This window comes from Telmatherina bonti, assembly GCF_933228915.1.
Source record: "Telmatherina bonti genome assembly, chromosome: 16".
NCBI classification, from domain to species: domain Eukaryota; kingdom Metazoa; phylum Chordata; class Actinopteri; order Atheriniformes; family Telmatherinidae; genus Telmatherina; species Telmatherina bonti.
The window spans coordinates 14,152,769-14,172,636 of NC_136614.1; the positions used below are offsets into that span (position 1 = coordinate 14,152,769).

At 36.4% G+C, this 19,868-nt stretch overlaps 1 protein-coding gene across 3 annotated transcripts in view; it reads right to left on the minus strand.

The window, feature by feature from the left end:
- The window catches only part of dtnba (dystrobrevin, beta a), a 47,198-nt gene that overhangs the window by 18,918 nt on the left and 8,412 nt on the right, over positions 1-19,868 (minus strand). For all 3 annotated transcript variants that reach the window (XM_079255643.1, XM_079255641.1, XM_079255642.1), the window contains exons 2-10: positions 19,102-19,153; positions 12,310-12,401; positions 10,931-11,011; positions 10,432-10,645; positions 10,250-10,335; positions 7,358-7,512; positions 6,033-6,132; positions 4,506-4,672; positions 1,944-2,068 (exon numbers count right to left, since the gene is read on the minus strand). In XM_079255643.1, the coding sequence (XP_079111769.1) occupies positions 1,944-2,068; positions 4,506-4,672; positions 6,033-6,132; positions 7,358-7,512; positions 10,250-10,335; positions 10,432-10,645; positions 10,931-11,011; positions 12,310-12,400 (1,019 nt within the window). In that variant the 5' untranslated portion in view covers position 12,401; positions 19,102-19,153. The remainder of the gene's footprint in view (positions 1-1,943; positions 2,069-4,505; positions 4,673-6,032; positions 6,133-7,357; positions 7,513-10,249; positions 10,336-10,431; positions 10,646-10,930; positions 11,012-12,309; positions 12,402-19,101; positions 19,154-19,868) is intronic.

Sequence of the window (19,868 nt, forward strand, 5' to 3'; positions counted from 1 at the left end):
TTTAGGTTAAAATATTAGTTTAGTCCAGGGGTCAGCGGCTCTGGTCCTCGAGAACTACTGTCCTGCAGGGTTTAGTGTTTCCCTGGTGCAACGCACTTGATTCAAATGAAAAGGTTCTGCATCTGTCTGTAAATGACACATTGATTTGGGTCAAGTGTGTTGCAGCAGAGAACCACTAAAACCTGCAGGATGGTAGCTCTTCAGGAGTCTTGAGGTGTAGTCCATCTTCATTTTACTCCAGCCTTGAAACAATGAAACAAAGAACTGATAAAACTGCTCTTTAAAGAAACAAGAAGCCCTCAAAAAATGCAACGTCTTCTGTTCTGCAGTAAAATCTGCTGGCGCTGATGTTGTCAGATATTTTTATAGAGAAAAAAAGCAATCAAATCGAACCCAAACAGGAAATGAAGCTCTTAAAAAACACAAGTCTAAAGTCATTTATATTTTTAAAAAAAGATGTGGAGTTGGAGGCAAAACTTGCAACGTGCTTTTGGTGCCTTGAAAAGCATTTTGGACATTTTATCCACAATATAAATAATATCAAAGCAAGATGCAATTAAAACTCTGGTAGGATACAATATTAAGGTGTTTAAAGGTCTAAATAAAGCAAGTAACACCAGCACATAGGGTGACCAGATCTTCTGTCACCAAATGTGGGATTTAAAAAAAAAAAAAGCTTTATATTCTGCTCTTTGGTAATAAAATTACTATCCAACATAACCAATCTGTTACTATATTTTTTTTTATTGAAATTCAAGTTCTCTGACAAAGGGAAACAGTAAAAGGTTGCATACCATTTCCTTGTTCCTTTCACGTTATAAAGAATCAAACAGAATTAGCAGTCGAGGTTTAATCAGGAACATGTCCTTTAACTGGGAAGCCTCCCCTCTGAGTAGCACGTTCTTTTTGTGACTCTCGGATTTTTTGTGCCGTTTCACGTCATATTCCCCACCATGTGACACAGAAAAATTACTTTGACAAACATCACAAAATACCCTCACAGTCTCTTCGAACAGGTTTAACCCCGAAATATATGCTTTCCCAGTGTTTGTTGTAACAAAACCTTCTTTTCTTCTTCGCTGAGGTCGTCTTCCTGTCCTCCATGATGGTGTATTTTTCTATTTATTTGTTTTCATTAGTTGGTGCACCGGTGCATCCTAGATGTGCATTAAGTCCCACCTCCTAGATTGATTGACATGAGTGCCAATCAAATCAGCAGGGGGTGTGATGTGACAGCCATCAAATATTTTGCCACACACAATTAGTAAAAGCCCATTTTGTTTTGTTTGGTTTTTTTTTTCCTTCACAAAAGTGAAGCCTGGTCATACCGATGCGGGACAGCGCCCCGTTTGTGGGACGTGTGAAAAGTAACAAATGTGGGACGATCTGGCCACCCTACCAGAACATGGAAAATATATTAGCACAACTACTGTTTACTCCGAATGGTAGGATGTTATTCAAAGTTTTAACCAGGTTAATGTCAAAATATTTCTAACGTTAAACCAAATACCTGTAAATATTCTCACTGTTTTCTACCTGGTTAAGTAACAATACAGAGGATTTGACAATAACAAGGCGCAATAAGTTGAAAATTTAAGATATTATATTGTCATATATATATATATATAATAGAAATATTCTATAAAAATTGACTAGTATGTTCTTGTTCTGTTTATCACTGACGTAAAGTTGGTAATTACATGTACGTGCATATTTGAAATTTTATAATTTTTTTTTTTCTTCAGTGAGCGGCAGTGTGTTGGGTGACTCTTCTAATGTACACACAAGTGGCAAACTTGCAAACATACGATCCCCACATACGAGAAAAAGCCTTTAAATAAGTACCCACTGTAGCAGACATGATGCATCAAAGGATTAAATTGTAATTAGAAAATTTTAATTATTGCCATTTGTTTGAAAATGTGTTTATTGTGAGCTCATACACAATGTTGGCGAGGTTCAGGGTCCTTTCAGGTTCTTCGGGGTAAATTGGGTGGGGGGCCTCCCTTGATGACACACAGCCCAGAGTCCTGCTCAGGGCTCGGCCGAGCTTTGTCGCCGACGACTTCTGCAATCACAGAAAGAAAGATCGATACAACGCTTAGTCTAAGTGCATTTCTTCCCGCCTGTAAAACACTTCCTGAAACAACAAGTCATGTTTATAAACACAACATCACTTAAACTGCCTGTCCTGTTTTATGATCATGAAGAGTGTTTACGTGCATCGCATGCAGAGGAAAACCAGTGATGTTGGATGTAAACCAGTACTTATCGCTTTTAACAGTTTTTCCTTCTTTTATATTTAAATTTCTTTTAACATCTTAAGCAATGTTTTTGCATGACATATTGATCAGTTCTGTTTTGGTCACACCCCATTTTCCCCTACACATAAAATCTTTTTTCCCTTTTCTTTAAATTCATTCATTCGTTCATGATCCTAACCACTTAGTCCGACAAAAGGTCGCGGGGAAGCTGGAGTCTAGGGATGGACCGGTCCACTTTTTGGGAGTTCTGATTCGATACCGATATCTGGAATTTAATAATCTGCAGATACCGATATTTGCCGATGCCAAATCTGTTTATGTGAACATTATTTTGACTATGGTTATTATTGCTGTTATAACTGTGTAAAATTTCATTAGGTTGTAATAAATGACCCATCCGTTCTAAAGTTACCTAACCAGTACAGATATAACATCACAGATCTAACAATTTCAACAAGTTTCATTATGATTTGGCACATTTTACCTAAATACAACTATAAATGTGTGGTTTTAAACCAAAGATCTTGCTTTTAGTGTAACAAAAAACGTCACATTTTAACAGTCAAGACATTTATTTCTTTTAAAACATGTCCGAAGCGTGTCATCAAACACATCTGTGCTAGCTTGAATCGTGTGGTATCGGGTATCGGTTGTGGTATCAGTACACTTTTATTAATACCAAGTACACACTTGGTATTGAGCCGATATTGTTACTGGTATCAGTATCGGTGCATCCCTACTGGAGCCTGACCCAGCAGTCTTCAGGGTACACACTGGACAGCTTGCCAGTCCATCGCAGGGCCCTTTTCTTAAAATTAAACTTTATTATTTGTCCACCCAACAATACGTGTTTTCATGCACGCTGATCGGAACAACAATCAGCATAACCCACCCGTATGAACTGGAGTAAAAGTTTGATCTGAATTAGCGTGATCAGATCAGAATCTCCCAATTCATATGTTTACATAAAGTACTTTTATTCCAGTCAGGGTTTTAATCTGAATACTTGTGTCCATGTAAACATTGCTAGTGTTAAGTACACTTCCGTGCTGGATAAGACTGCTTCCTCATTACAATCAGACATAAAATAATAAATGTTTCATGTCATGTCATCAATATTTATTAATTCATTACATATCTTGTGATATTTTCTTGCAGATCTGTGAAAAAAAAAAGATAAAAAGTTTCTGGGCTACATATCTTTTACATCCAGCAAACATCCGCTCCATGTCCTTCCTGCTGCATCCTCTTTAAGTGGCTATTGACTGATTATCAATGGCTTTCATCTAGATGCAATAAATAATGCATGTATGACTTAAAGCTGTGTTGTTTACAACACAGCAATCCAAAGTATCATTTCAGACAGACCCACTTATACTTCTTTTTGGGCTATGAGTTTAAAAAGCATCAGCAGTTTTATGGCTAAAAGTTTTAATATTATTTATATTCTGTTTAAGTAATATGCAACACATCAGTTTACAGACAATGATAGTAGTTGAAAAACATTTATATCGTATTAATATCTGAAATGAATTTGTATGGATGAGTTCCTTATGTCTCAACTTGAGCTTTTAATTACTTTAAGTACATGCGTACTGAATAAACACCTCATCCCAAATGACAGGACAGCTGAATCTGATTCTCCTGCATTGTGTTACAGTGCTCTATAATAATAAAAAACACTTACTCTGGGAATAATATGAAGCAGAAAACACAGGATTTAGTATGAGCAGGAAGGAGCTCTATCACAAGAGGTTGATCACATGAATGTAACATTTAAGGGACAAGTTATACAAAGACATTGCAATAAATGACTCAACAATTTCATCCCCATATATTAATGAATCCTTTCAGGTTTATCATAGCAGTGTCACTGCCAGACTGTTAGAGGTAAATACATCTACATTATGGGGGAAAAAAGCTAAATCTGGCCATTTTTAACTGATATTTATTAGTTTGATAATTCATTAACTTCATTTGCAATAATTACATACATAGTTATTATCTGTTGTGTGTTTAATAGGGAAAAAAAACAGCATAAAGGCAATGTTTATAATTTCACCTTCAACAGTGAAATGAAGACCTCCTTAAAAAAAAAGCTCTTTGAAGAAACGAGAACCAGAAAAAAAATGTCACATCTCATGTTTTCAAAGTTCATCCAAGTTCAACCATGAAGGTCGCACAACCAAACACAGTGAGTGCCCCCTGGTGCGATAAACGAGAAACAGCACGATGGCTCACCCAGGATGAGTGCTCCTTCATCTGGTGCTGGTTGCTATGAGAGCCGCTGGCATTGCCGCGCCAGAAGCAGTTCTGGCAGAGCTGGTAACCACGGCAGCGGAGGCAGCGATAGCGGAAGCCAGTCATCCCGTTGCCACGGCAGTAGGAGCATGATACGGGGTGATAGACTGAGGAAAAAAACAAAACAGTAACATTATCAGCTTTCTCACTCATTTTATCATTAAAAAAATTTATTCACTACAAGTGATTTCTGTTAAGTCATCCTTGATCTCAGACCACCGACCCCCCCCCTCCCTCCACTGTTTATTTCACAGCCTGCTGTATCGTCCGCTCTAACTGGCTGAATATGTTGCTTGAAATTAATATTAGAAATTAATAAAATGATCTAATTCCTTTCAGCTTGTATCAAGTTTGATAAAAATCCAGAGTCTTTAGTTTCATACGAGGTCGAGGCTACTACTTTCAGTCACATAACAAAAGAAAAATAACATTTCCCAACAAAGCCAGAAATCATTAAGGGTGGGAAATCGGATTGAAAAAATCCAATATCTGGATTTTTTGCTTCACAATTCTAAAATCTTTTTTTTTTTTTCCTAAATAAATAAAAATGATCCATTTTAAATTTTAGTCATTTTTATTGTTTTTATTGATCTTTTTACTCGTCTTCTTGTGCATTATAGCAGCAGAATGATGGTCTGGTTACTGTGTTGTTTTTTCCTCATTGAAATTAAGAAAAATGACAAGCAAAAAAAAGTTTTGTACATTTGTTTTTGCTTCTAGTCTACAAAAATCAGCAATATTGAAGAATTATGAGAATCGCAATTTAAATCAAATCAGCACCTAAAAAAATCTGAAACGAATCAGGACAAAAGCATGTCATCCCAACCTTAGAAATCAAGATATCCTAAAGCACCTTACAACAGAGGGACTGTCTAAAAACAAGAAATTAAAACATTCTCTTTGCAGATTTTATCCACTAAATTCATGTTACGATGAAATCATAACTGCCTGACTGGGTATGCAAGTAATCAATACTGGGGAAAGTTGTAGAAAAATATATAAATCTTCTTGGTAGGAGTTACTGACTGTGTGGTATGATGTAACACTGGATAAAACCTTTAAAATGATCATTCATCAGATAAGATTTAAAAATTCAATAAACGCCAAAAGGGACTTTTTACAGCACAGAAATTCTACTGATTTACAATTGGCAATATTTTCTACAATATTATTTTCTGTTTTTGCCTGTTAGAGGTTTGTTTTGGTGGAACAGCTGTAGGGGAAAGCTGGAAAAATACACCTCAAGAATTTATTTTTACTTTAACAATCAACCAGAAATTGCTATCTAAAAATTAATCTATATTCTATACCTACTTTATCCAACTCAGTGCACTCAGTTATAATATATTTACACACTAAGTGGCTTAAAAACAAACAAAACAACATTAGGAATTAAAGGGAAAAAAAGAAACTGGAAAAAAAAGAACAATTAATCTGTGTGAGATGTGTGTGTGTGCATGTGTATACCATGCTCCACGTTGGCCATGCGGTGCATGAGAGGCAGCCAGACGAGACACTGAGGAGTATCTGCTATGATGTCCAGGAACATGTTGAGCATCACCCTCTTCTGCGTGATAAAATGTTTAAAACAGACAAAACTGTTCAGAAACAGAGTGCAGACATCCAAGTCAGATAATCAGCACAAAATTTAGCGAATTAGCTGTCAATCATTTCTTCCCTTTCATATTATAAACTAGTGTTGTGTAGCCTGATTATACTCATTTACAAGGTTTAAATTGTACGTATCAAGCATTTATTGAACACACAACACAGAATATCTTGTGGGTTGAAGTCCAAAAAATCCATTGCAATGCGATATTCTCCTGCTGGCATGACATCATCCTCCAGGACGACAACACTCCTCACAGAGGCGGCATCATCACAGAGTACCTCCAGACCTTTAGAGCATGGAATGATCGGAAGTACCAGTAAGTACCAGAGCTGTAAGTACCAGACTGACCAACACAAGCACTCTGGTCGACCTTCAGCTTCACCTGGTCGAGGAATGAGAAGCCAATCCCACAGGGAAGTGCAACAAGGCTGATGAAGAGTAAAAATGCCAAACATATGTGTGTTTTCTCCTTATTCCTGTTGGAAAAGACCAATCATCCAATCCACCAAGCATCTCTAAACAAGCACGAATTCCAATTGGACCATACTGCACATTTTTTGAGGGTCACTACCCACTTTTAGCTTGTTTGTCATTCCAGAGAAGCACAATCCTTCCACCTCATACCTCATTGCAAATGGGACGAATCAGGCTTTCCAATTTAGGGTTTTAATAATCAACCAAACAAAAATTACCACACTTTTCCCTTAGGTTTATTTTATTATCATCCAGAGTATGTCTCTAATAGTGGTGGGAAAATCGAATCGAAAAATCAAAAATAGGGATTTTTTGTTTCACAATTTTAAAATAGATTTTTTTGTTACAATTTTTATTTTTTTTCAATGAAATAAAATAAATCTACTATAGATTTTTCTCATTTTCATTGGTTTTATTGATCTTTTTACTTGTCTTCTTGGGCATTATAGCAGCAGAATGATGGTCTGGCTACTGTGTTGTTTTCTCCTAACTGAACTCAAGAAAAATTACTAGCAAAAAAGGTTTTATAATTTTTTTGGGGGGTTTTAATCGACGAAAATCAGCAATATCAAAGAATTTTGAGAATCGCAATTTAAATCGAATCAGCACCCGAAAAAAATCGGAATCAAATCGAATCGGGACAAAAGCATATTGTCACAGCCCTAGTCTCTAAGTAGTGAAATTGAGATAAATGATGTGTGTTTACCTGCTGTGGGAAACAGGAGCGTGCTACGGTGTGTGTGTAGCCAAAGGATGGTCCTTCATGTACAGCCGTGGGCAACTTGAGAATCTCCCTTAGAAAACTGTCAAACTTGGACAGTACCAACACACCACTGGAGTCAGAAACCTGAGAAAACACATCTGCAAATACATGGGCACTGTTAGAAAAAAAACCCTAAAAACTAGAAAAGTGCAAACCTCCGTGTGATGGCTGTGTCTACAGCCACACAGGTGATATCAAAATGCATCACATAAACACTAAGATTTTTCTTCAACCAGGATTTAATTTACAGAGCAATATTTTTGTGAGACATTCGTTTCATGGAGCATCGCAACTTTCTGAAAAAGCACGCATTTTAGTTGATGTTGTGATGGTATGATGTTTCATTTTCTTTCCCCTTTAAGTTTCAGTGGCTCCAGTTCCTTGGCTGTGAACCAGCAGCTGGCCACGGGGTGGAGACAGCTAAATGGACCAAACCAGTGGCAGAAATGTGAATTTAGGGTTTTCTTTTGTTCATTTAGTTAGGTTTTTGTGTGTCGTCCCCTTTGTCTGTTTTTGTTTGGGCTGATCAGCCACTATTTAAGATTGTGTGTCATTAGTTATTATTAGGTCAGTTTGTTTTGTTTTGTTGCTTGAGTTACTTTTATTACAAGTTCTTTGATTACAGTTTTGTTAAGTTGACCTCTTTTATAGGCCTGATTTATTTATTTATGTTAAAATAACATTTTCTTTTTTGGGCCACAATAAAAACCATATTTTTGAACTTTAAACCTGACTGTTCTTCACTGCTTGGCCCGTCACACTCCGACAAACACAACGTTAAAGAGTCCTTTTTAAAAATCCCTGGATCCAAAATGAAATTAGTTCTTCCTTTTCACAAGTCCAACAACCCCTGAAAATGTCATGAAAATCTGTCCATAACTTTTTGAGTTATCTTGAACACAAACAGACAGAAAAACAGAAACGCCGGTAAAACATAACCTGCTTGGCGGAGCTAGTAATCTTAATTGTTCAGTCAGTTTTTTGCCCCCTGAAGCAAGGCGAGTATCTACGTGGGTTTTTCTCAACACTACAGTAATGTGTGGAGGCAAATCAGCATGAACAGCAGCACTGACATGTATTTTCCACAAGGTGGCACATATGAAACATGTACGTGAATCAACATGGACTCCAAGTATGACAGAAACATTCACCAAGAGTTCTTCAATGTATTTAAATGCATTTAAGCTCAAACAAGGGACTAAACGACTGAATATAAAGAGCTCAGACAGTAGCTGGATCCTCGAAATGATGCTGAGCTTGATTTCAGTAATATTCAGAGTTACCATGTGGAGAAAGCTTTAAATAATGATATAAGAAGCATTGAAAGAAATATGCTTTTCTGCACCGCACTACACCTTTTCTGTGGAGTCACCAAAAAGACCAACTGCCTTTTAGGATCACAATGCTTCTACAAACAAGACTTTATCACCAAATGAGATGTTGATTGATGTAATACTGCTACTTATGTGTATAAAAACAAAAACAAACCTAAACATGGTGGCTGAAAAGACAAAGAAAAAGCCGAATGAGCAGCGGCAACGAGCTCTATCATATGCTGGCAGTTCAAATCATGACAGCACCGAGAGACAAATCGGGGTGTAATTCTAGGTCCTGGCTGAATAGCAAACCCCTGAATGTAGTAACACACACAGAAAAGTAAACAGAAGAGTAATTTTCCAGTCTGTCAACTCATGAAACCGACTTATGCTAATGTGATGAATGGAATCTGTGTTGTTGTTTTAGACGACTATAAAGCAGCTGGTATTATCACCATCGTACAGTCTGCATCCAACATGCATCATGCTAACTTCTTAACGTGATTCTGAAGGTTTCTCAGCCAGAGAAAATAACTCCATGGACACATGGGCAGCGTAACAGAACGTGCCACTTCTCCTCAGGAGAGACTGGATAATCGTATAGTCATCTCAGCAAGCATTCAGATTCACTTCTCGAAGTGGAAACATGGCAGCTACGTTGATATTGGCCATATTTTTGTCTTAAACCTTCAGATTTTTACTTTCAAAGCTATTTTAAAGAAGATGGAGAGATCCAATCAGAACCTTGTCATGCTCCCTCGCACTCGCTTTATGACGCGAGGAGCCTGATAACTCCGAGCAGCAGCTCCCAGACTGTGGAATGATCTGCTGATGTGTGCGTAGATTAGACACTGTGGGTGTTTTTTATAAACAGCAGAAGATATTTTTATTCCAACAAGTTTTTATTTAGACCTGGGCTTTTTTTTTTTTTTTTTTTTTAATTATTATTTTCTTGTATTTATTTATTTTTATTTTTTACATCATTATTATTTTCTTGTATTTATTTATTTATTTTATTTTTTTTTTTTACATGCATTTAATTTTATGACCCCTATGCTGCTGCAGCCCCCAGAGGGACATGATTGCTCTCAAACAGCTGGTCCAAATCCTGGATAAATACAGAGGGTTGCGTCAGGAAGGGTATCCGGTGTAAAACGTGCCAAAAGTTCACCTGTGCAATGATTTGCGGTGACGACCCATTCAGACCGAAGGGGAAACAATGTGTATATTTAATGCTTTTTTAAATTTTTTATTTTATCTGGCCTGTTAAGCATTTTGTGAGCAGTATCTGTGACAGGTGATATTTATATAAACTTTATTTACTTATTCTAATTACCTTTATACTTTACAAACATACTCATAATCATTTATGTCCTGTAATATTTAGCATATATAAAAAAAAAAGATACATTTTGCAACCGACATCACTGAAGTCCATCACTGTGTTTGCATTTGTAATTTCTGTGGGATAATTTAGGTAAAAAATTCCAAGTTAATAATGATATGAACTGGTACTCACATCGAAGTTTATCCACCAGTTTCCCTCCACACAGTGTGGCCAGCATCGCCTTCACAGACAGAACTGTCAGACGGCTATCTGGCTCACTGCAACACACACACACACACACACACACACTTTAACAAGATTATATCAGCTGACTTCTATGAGAGAAAAAGAAATGTTGCTTATTTTGTGTTTACCAGTCGACGGCGGCCAGTATGAACTCGACCAGGAGGACGGTGCTCTCGTGTTGGTTGATGGTGTGTGTAGTGGGCAGGCGTTTGCTGAGCTGGTTGAACAGGGAGGACACCAGGTTCTCCAGTCTGGTTACAGAGATGCCAGCATGTAGCTCCACTGCATTTAAACCGGCGTCCCGCACCGCCTCGATCACATTATATATGTCAATCAGATGCACTGCGAAGGACATCAATCAAGGCAGTGAAATCATGCATTTTATTTTTAAATTATTTTATTTTTCACCCACTGTAATGAAGACTTTTACACAATCTGCAAGTTTTAAATGATCTAGGAACATGATTGCACAGTAAGATTATCTTTATAATTAAGAGAAACATTTTTACTGAATTTCTTTCCACTTATATGCAGGATAGTCTGCAAATCTTTAACACTGTTGTTAAATGTATTCAGGATTGAAATGAAAATATTTCATTGTAGTTAATTTAATTAGCAGTGACTCACAGTTGCATCTCTTCTGTATGAATCTGAGCTTGCAGGCAGTCCGATATGTAGAAAGACAAATGGCATCCAAGTTCTGCTCTCCTGTTAAAGAAAGAGACATTCACAAACTCTTCCTGTTTATTAACATGCAGCAGAAGTAAAAGGAAAGTATCTTCCAGATGTAGATCTCTACCTCAAAGTCAACTTGTTTTCCTCAGAGGTCAAACTAAAGTAACGTTTAATTTGAGACATTTAGTTTTTATGGTCCTCCACTGTGGAACAGCCTGCCATGCGACCTGAGGGCAGTTGGGAGTGCTGGTATTTTTAAGAGAAAGATTATTTTTATTATATAGTTTATATCTTTTTTAATTGTATTTTAGTGTATTTTACCTATTATATTTTCAGGGTATTTTGTTTTATTTAATATTTATTAGGGCTGTGACGATGCGCTTTTGTCCCAATTCGATTTGATTCCGATTTTTTGGGTGAAGATTCGATTTAAATTGCGATTCTCACAATTCTTTGATATTGCAGTTTTTTTTGTAGACTAAAAACAAAAAAGACAATGTATAAAACTTTTTTTTTTTGCTTGTCAATTTTCCTGATTTCACTTCGGAAAAAACAACACAGTATCCAGACCATCATTCTGCTGCTATAATGCCCAAGAAGACAAGTAAAAAGATCAATAAAAACTATAAAAATGACTAAAATTTCATAATGGATTATTATTTGAAAAAGAAAAAAAAAAATCGATTTTAAGAATGCGAAGCAAAAAAATCCAGATTTTTGATTTTTCGATTCAATAATATTTACATTATTTTAGTTTTTGTTTTTTTTTTTCTGTTTATACACTTCTATGTAACTATGTTTATGTGTATGTTTTAATGGTAAATTTAGAGTCATGTTAATGTGATGGGCGTGCAAGTTTATTACGCTTTTAATGTGAAGCACTTTGAGTTGCATTTTATGTATTATAAAATGCTCTATAAATTATTTGATTTTATTTATGTGGCAACTAGAGATATTTGATGTTGGCTTTTTTTTTTTTTTTTTTTTTACTGATATCCAACTTAATTTCCAAAACCACTGTCAACTGATATTTTTGGAGCGAGTTGTGCCAAACAAACAAAAAGATCTAAAAAAAATATACATGACATCTCCTATATTTTGTCATTTTGATTCAGAGAAGACGTAACTGAATAGTTTTATATATAATATGTGCTTGTTGTGGAAAGTTATGTCATTAAAAAAGTGAAAACCAATGTCGATAATTTCCAATATTGCATTTTAATGTTAATATCAGCCGATATCTGAATGCAGATAATGCCAGACATCTCTACTAGCAACATGTTTGATAAGCACACACTAGTCATGAGCTACGGAGAGTAAAAGTCACTCACCAAGTTCCACAAAGATCTGCCTCCCCTCTGCTTGTGCCACAACTGGAGCCCCCCTCCCTCTGTTTCTCTGGCCCCCCTCCTCCATCACCATCCTACACAAAACAGAACAGCAGGAAAACAAAAAGAAAAACTTAAATGAAGCAGCAAAAAGATCTTCCAAACATGACGCTGCGGCGAGGATTGTTTCTCTTTGATATTCAGTTCCAGTTTACTGCAATCCTCGTGTGTGCACTCGTTTCCCCATGTGCTGGGAAAACACATCTTAAAAACCAGCTCCGACACGACATTATCCAGCCTTTGTAGTTGCATATATGATACCTGGCTGTTATTTTACATTTACTTGATGAGATATAATTACATGGGACTTTGCAAAGATGCAACACTTGATACTACTGTACCAGAACAAGCTCAAAACTCCTGTTTCTTCAGCCGTAACTGAGCTTGATTGTCTGCAAACCGCTTCTCTTTCAGTCTGTCGTAATATCTAATGAATATTAATTGTTCAGTACCTAAATGTAGTTAAAAAAAAATTCTGTAATGTGTCATTTACTTTTCCAAAGTTTTAAATATGGATTTAAAAAGACAAAAAAGCTAAACTTAAGTTACAAAAAGGAACTTTCAATCTAAAAACTTCTGCAAAAATACTTTGTTTTATATTTTACATTTTATAAGCCAAGTCTCACGAATTTATTTATTTATTGAATTGATGAGTAGTTATTGTCATATTTTGTTATTAATATTAATATTTGTGATTTTTATTATTTTCTTAATTAGTATGTTTATGTATGCATATACGTGTGTGTATGTACATTTGTACATATGTATAGGTATGTACATATATTTTTCTTTTCTTATTACTTTTATTTGTTTGAAATAAATCAACTCAACTAAAAAAAAAATAAACATGTTCCTTTATCTTTCGAGGACTAGATTTATTATCATAATCAAATTAACAAAAAAAAATTATTAAAAATATAAGAAGCTTAATTTTTCATGCAGACTTTTGTCGCTCAATAAATATATTTTATAAGATTTTTTATTTTTAAAGAAAACTAACAACACCTCTAAATTAAGTGACTTAGCGGAACTCACAGGCATCTCACACAAGACCTAATATCCAAAACAACTAATACTTTATCTGTTAATGTAACTTTATGTTTACACACATAGCAGCAGGCTAAAAGAGAGACAGGAGGATTCATCAAACACCCGACGAAATAAACACATTAATGAGAGCAGCTGATGAAATCTGAACTGTGGGCTGACATCTAAACAACTGAACAGAAATGAAGACAAAACAGATTAAAAAGACCAAAAGACACAAAGAGCGAAACACCAAAGGATACCATGTCACTATGGCAACAGTTATACTACACTACATCACTGAAACGCACACACATACACACAAATATTTGCATTCCTTGTATAAATGTGGTGACAGGCCATTCCCCAGCAGCAACACACACACACACACACACACACACACACACACACACACACACACACACACACACACACACACACACACACACACACACACACACACACACACACACACACACACACATTCCAGAGAGGATTTGAGAGCTTCCCAGGAAACTTCAGACTTCATCCAGACAAAAGAAGGATTCCTCCTTTCAGTCACTCTTTCTTTTAGAAACATTCACTCACACACATCCCGTTGAAGCAGTCTGGAAGCAGTTGTCTAATTGCCATTTCTCTTTCACACACCGTCTCTGGAGTTTGTTGATACAACTTAGTCAAATGCACGTTTTTTTTTTTTTATATGGTCCGACTTCAGGATGGTGATGATTTCTTTTAACTCCGAAAACAAATAAATTCAAAGCAAATGTCACCAATTTTCAAGTTAGTTGAGTATTTCCTGCAAATATCACCGCAATAGCTGCTTTTTTTCCTGTATTAGTTACACTGGAGTCACAGCCTGTCAGAGCAGCAGGAGTTAATGGGAGGTGATGTCCAAAAATTTTACTTTATCATACATCTGATACATCCGTTTAAAAACAAAACAGGTAATCGGTGTAAAGATCTAAGATGCAGGACATTTTTAAGATTTCCTTGACAGATGAAAGCTGACTTTAACCCTCATTACTACATTCCAGCTGTCACACCCAAGAAAAGAAAATACAGACATTTCAGTGCATGTTAAATTGGGTTAAATTATCTCATATTCAACTCTTTGAGCGGTTCAGGGTGCATATTTCTTTTACATGCTCCAATACGTTTGCAGTGTTTCCTTCATTAGCGCTAAAAACTATGCAAAAGTGGGGGCATGCTGGCTTTGGGATGGAACTTCATATTTTTGCTTTTCATAATAAAATCAAAAAGGTTTAAAGCATCAATTCACAGCTGATAAAAAAAAATCACTCTCTTTTATCAGAAAAAACATCTTGCAGCTGGAAAAGTTAAATGCAGCTACAAGCTGAAGAAAATAAAACTGTTTTAGCATCTTCAAAGTGTCAGTTCATTCATGTCCAGAGGTGGAGCTTCCTGTTGAACTGCTATTGTGACCGTCTTGGGTCGTCACAACCATTCTGCTTGGTTAAAATCCTTCCTTCCTGCAGGGAAGAGGGACCAGCTCAGGTGATTCATACTTTCCTAATGCATTAGTTTCACCAACACCAACTGAGTTTGTGCTTGTGAGTTTGTCAGCTACTCTGCTGCTTAATAGATGAATAATAATGTTTTTGAAAGAGATAAACATTTAGTGTTATTATGGACACTGTTAACCTGCAGCATGCTGCAGCTCACTGCAACTCCGTTAACTGGGAATTTGCATGATACTCAGCCATGTGAAGCTGCTGTTTCTGACACTTGCTGAGCTGCAATCCATGCTAATATGCGATAAAAGAAATGGCACCACTTGTCAAAGTTAGCATAACAATGCTAGGTGCACCATGGGCTTTGGTTTTGTTTCAACCAGCTGTGAAATTCCAATTTATTTCTTTATATATTGATATTCCTGTGTGTAAGACGGGGTTGGGGTTATCGAAGATTTTCCTTAAGCCTTCACCCTTTTGATTTATCTTTGTTTTAACCATTTTGCCTGTTATGTTATTCAACTAATAATACAATAAACCATCTTCATTCATCAATAATTAATCATTTGTGTCTTGAAATTTAATGTAAATGTTTTTTTTCACCAACCAAAGACAAAAATATAAATGAATTAATATCCAAAAATAAAAAATGGGAATCAAACATTTGCAACAAGAATCTACAATATTGCATTTTTTCCCCTTTTCGAGTAAAACATCAGTCAATCAATTGATCATTTGACTCTAAAAGCACTAAATTTGAATCATTTCTGAAGATATCTTAAACTTTAGATATAAAAAAGTGAGGATGAATGAATCACAAAAAAGCGCTGCTTCCCTAAGAAGCTTTTTCTGCTACTCTACACACAAATGAGCCAAATAAAGAGTTATGACTGCTTCGGCAGGTCTCACCAGTTACCACACTGGGACTCCCATGGTGAGTAAGTTGTTATTTCTAGCCTGGCCTTGGGGATGACTACACCCAGTCTGTCTGTCTGTCCATGTAAACCTGACAAGGGGGAACATTTGGTCGGTGAGATTTGCTTCCCATTTTAACTCTGAAAGCTTTAAATCACCATAGATACAATTACTCTTTCCACAATTACCCCCCCCATCTATGTAAGAGAGCTGGAAACAGCTGAGCTGTCTATTTCCCAATCACTGGGTCAAAGCCAATCACGGAGAATGGACAATATGGCTGCCATATTAAACTGACTATACAAACCTATGCTCTCTGAGAAGTCTGGATCTGGTTGGTTGCTATAAACAAACAAATTCATAACATCCCTGAGATTTCTCTTTTATGCTTAATTCAATGTGTAGCTCAATAAAAGAAAAATAATTAATACATTTCCTGGTGATCTGGAGTGGAAATGTGCGACATTACCAGTCTTGTAAAATCTATTTTTGGACTTCCAGCTGTCACTTCGCTTGCACCACCATAAACTGTTTGCTGGTTGAGGATGAGGAGACAAACACTGATAATGACAACTCTGAAAAATCTATTTTTAAACACATTTTGTTTGGTAAGCTGACTTCCCACGAGTCAGTAGCAGCTAAAATCAGCGTTTAGAGTCTGTAGTTACGCGGACGTTAAGCAGCAAGAAGCTCAGATGCTTTCAGACTTAAACTCATGTTCAATCACAGCTTTTAAAAAGCACAACTAATTGAAGTTTTTAAAAACAGTTTATCAGAATCAGGACAATAATATACAACAAATTTAAGACAATTTAAGACTTCCTAGCCCCAAGAATCACAATTTAATCTCATTTCAAATATCTAAAATTTCCCACACTTGTTTGCAGTCTGTTATTGACTTAAAAACAGAAACTGCAGCAGACAGGCTGATGACACAATTATAATGGACTTAGCATAAAAACATTATTGTGAAGCATATTTGTGTGAAACCTGATATTTTTAATTATATATACCAAACTACAGATGGAAAAATGTATTTAACCAATATTTTGGCTTATAATAATAAAAGTGTTTAAATGTTTTAAAGCAGATTTATTTCTTCTTTTTATATCCTGAGCATTTATATAAAAAAGATCAGAACCTTACACCTTTTTATTATTTATGTCTTTAAAGCCAGGACTAACCCACCTTCATTTTGCATCGTTTTTGTTTCCATTACCCTCTAGAACTGTGCAAAACCTAAATATCGCAATTAAGAACTGGTAATGGGAAACACCAACATTTCTAAAAACCTCTCAAATGTTGCTAAAAACGTTTTGACGCTCTCATAAGGTGTCCCTGGACATGACGTAGGTCAGTCTATTTCAGGTAAAGATGGTGTATGGATTGATGGAGGAGTAGACAGAAACATTTTTTGCAAATGGTTAAAGAAACTGCAGGGTTTTACAATGTATTAGAAAAGGAAATGAGAGAGAAGGGCTTCGAAAAGCCAAAGCAAATCCTCCCCAGCAAGTGGAAACTCTACAATCTTTCCTGTGCAACGAAATTTTACGAGAACTGCAGCTTAAAGTGACTCTATTAACCACATTTCAGTCTAATTTAATTTAATATGCAAGTCCAGAATGATACGAAATAAATCACGCATTTTTCATAAACCCCTTCATTCATCTTGTATTGATCCTCTCAGATCAGCCTCTGCCAGAAACAAGTAAACAGAGAAAGCTCCGCCCTCTGTCCTGCCCGCAGGCTACGTCTGATTGGTCAACTACTGGTGGTAGTTAAAGTGAGCAGTGAAAGTGGGCGTGGCTTTCTTCTCGTGAACGTGCACAACCTGGAGAAGATGACCAATCACTGAGACCCCCTCCCGGGACGTTACTTAAAATTCGAGTAAAAAAAACCTCTCTAAAACCAAATCGTTTCCGTCGCCATGGAAACCGAACATAGCAAGCCAATGAAGTTCTGCACAATCCATGCGTTTACGTGGGAGTTTTAATTCCTGTTTAATTCCAAATTAAAGTTAATTCCGCTTTAAACTGATGAAAAACGACCATGTAAACACTTCATTCCTAATGCTAATTTCTATTTGGAATTAAACTTAATTAATGTAAGTGGCTGGTTAATTCGCATTTTAATTCCAAACTATTTAATTCCTCTGTCATGTAAACCTTCATTCCGCTCTAAGTTAACTCCAGTCATTCTGCACATGCTCGTTACCTTGTCCTGTCCCTATGACGCGCGTTGTTTGCCACCTGTGTTCGGTGGGGTGTCTTTTTTCTCCCTCTCAGTTGCTGCAAAACGTGAAATAGTATGCTCGTGTTGAGCTGCTACTTCACATTTATAATAAAAATAGCGGTGAAACGTGCACTTAATTTGTAGTTTTTAAAAGCTACGACTGAAAAGACCAGAAGCAGGGAGCCAATTTTGTTTATTTTCGGTATACGTCATACGTCACATGCGCCCTCTGTCCAATCAGAACCCTTCCCGACCCGCCGTTCTAAAAAGGAATTAAGTAAGGACATGTTTCATGTAAACGCTCATTTATTATTATTTTCATGTAAACTCGTAGGAGAAAATGTTAATTCTGAATGATTTGATTACAAATTATCAATTCCAAATTAAAAAACATCATGTAACCGTAGCTAATGAGTGATTAGTTTGAGTCGGGTTTGTTGGAACAGTAATACATGGAAAACCTGAAGGATTGTGGCCCTCAAGGACCAGAGCTGGGCACTCGTGGCCTATAGTTAATCAGTGCCATTACTGATTTAAAAAAAAAAAAAACTACACATGTAAGACACAAATAGTAAGCTCATCTTTTATTTTAATATAAAATTGCAAGATTAGAGTACATGTTTGACTCAGTGAATAGTGGATAGTGAACACACATATATGCTAAGCAGATACCGTAAAGCTTTTAACTGACAAGAGAGGAGTTTCTCTCCTTTCTTAAGGAGAAGGGGGATGGAAGGTTAAGTGCAGAGCAGAGACCAGAAAAGTGACATGATGTGAAGAAGTACAGTGTTTAGAGCGCTGCTGACTGCATGTACTGCAGTTTGTGTGGGTGGTGATGCACGCTTAAGTTGCACCACAGCGTTTCATTATGGCACACATTTGCTGAGCTTTATGGAAACAAACACACACAAAAAGACACACGCAGTCTGGTTGAAAAACCAAACAAACGAAAGGGAAGCCTCCCAGTTTTCCAACAAACTCTGACTCATGATAAAGTTCAGAAAAGATTCATTCAGCTTCATTTTTTTTTAATCCACTTCTGGACCTGCATACAGGTGCTGTGTAAATTGACAGTGTGTGGTCATACCTCTCTGTGTCTGCGGGGTCACACAGGACAGAGGAACGTCAATAAAGAATGTCTAGAAAGGAAGCAGAAAAAGAAGGAAAATGCCTTTGAGAAGTCTTTTCAGCATGAACACAATAACAGCAAAGGCTCTGTAGGGACACATTGTAATACAGACACACAGTAACACATCATACAGGATACACACTCTCAGCACATATCTTATGGATGTGGGATAATCACATTTTAGACATTACATCTGCTACTGATTAGATGAACAACCCTCACTAACCACAGGAAAGGAAAATGCAACTTCCTTATTTCAGCACAAAATTTATTCAGAGGCTTGTATTTGATTTTAAGTTCCTTTTCTCAGTAAGACAACTTTTCCTCACAAGTCACAAGTCAGGGTGCATTTCTGGATCCACCAGTCTATAAAACATACAATAACAACATGTTAATTTTAATAAAATTGTGTGCTCTGCACTTAGAAACAAGGTCTTAAATAAAACAAGAATTGCAATATCTCCACACCAGCAGTCAGCAACACTGTTGACATAAAAAAACTAAAGCTTTCCACATCATTCACCCTCTACCACGTGATATTCATGACAGAAAACTTGGGATGTTTCTGCATGTTCACTTGTTTCTGAGTTTTAAAAAAGTCTAAATTGATAAGCATGAATACACAGAGAAAATAAACACAAGCTAAATTTAACACCCTGTCAGCAAGTGTCAAAACCAGGACAAACATGACACGCATAGCTTAAAAAAAAAAAACAATTCTGTAC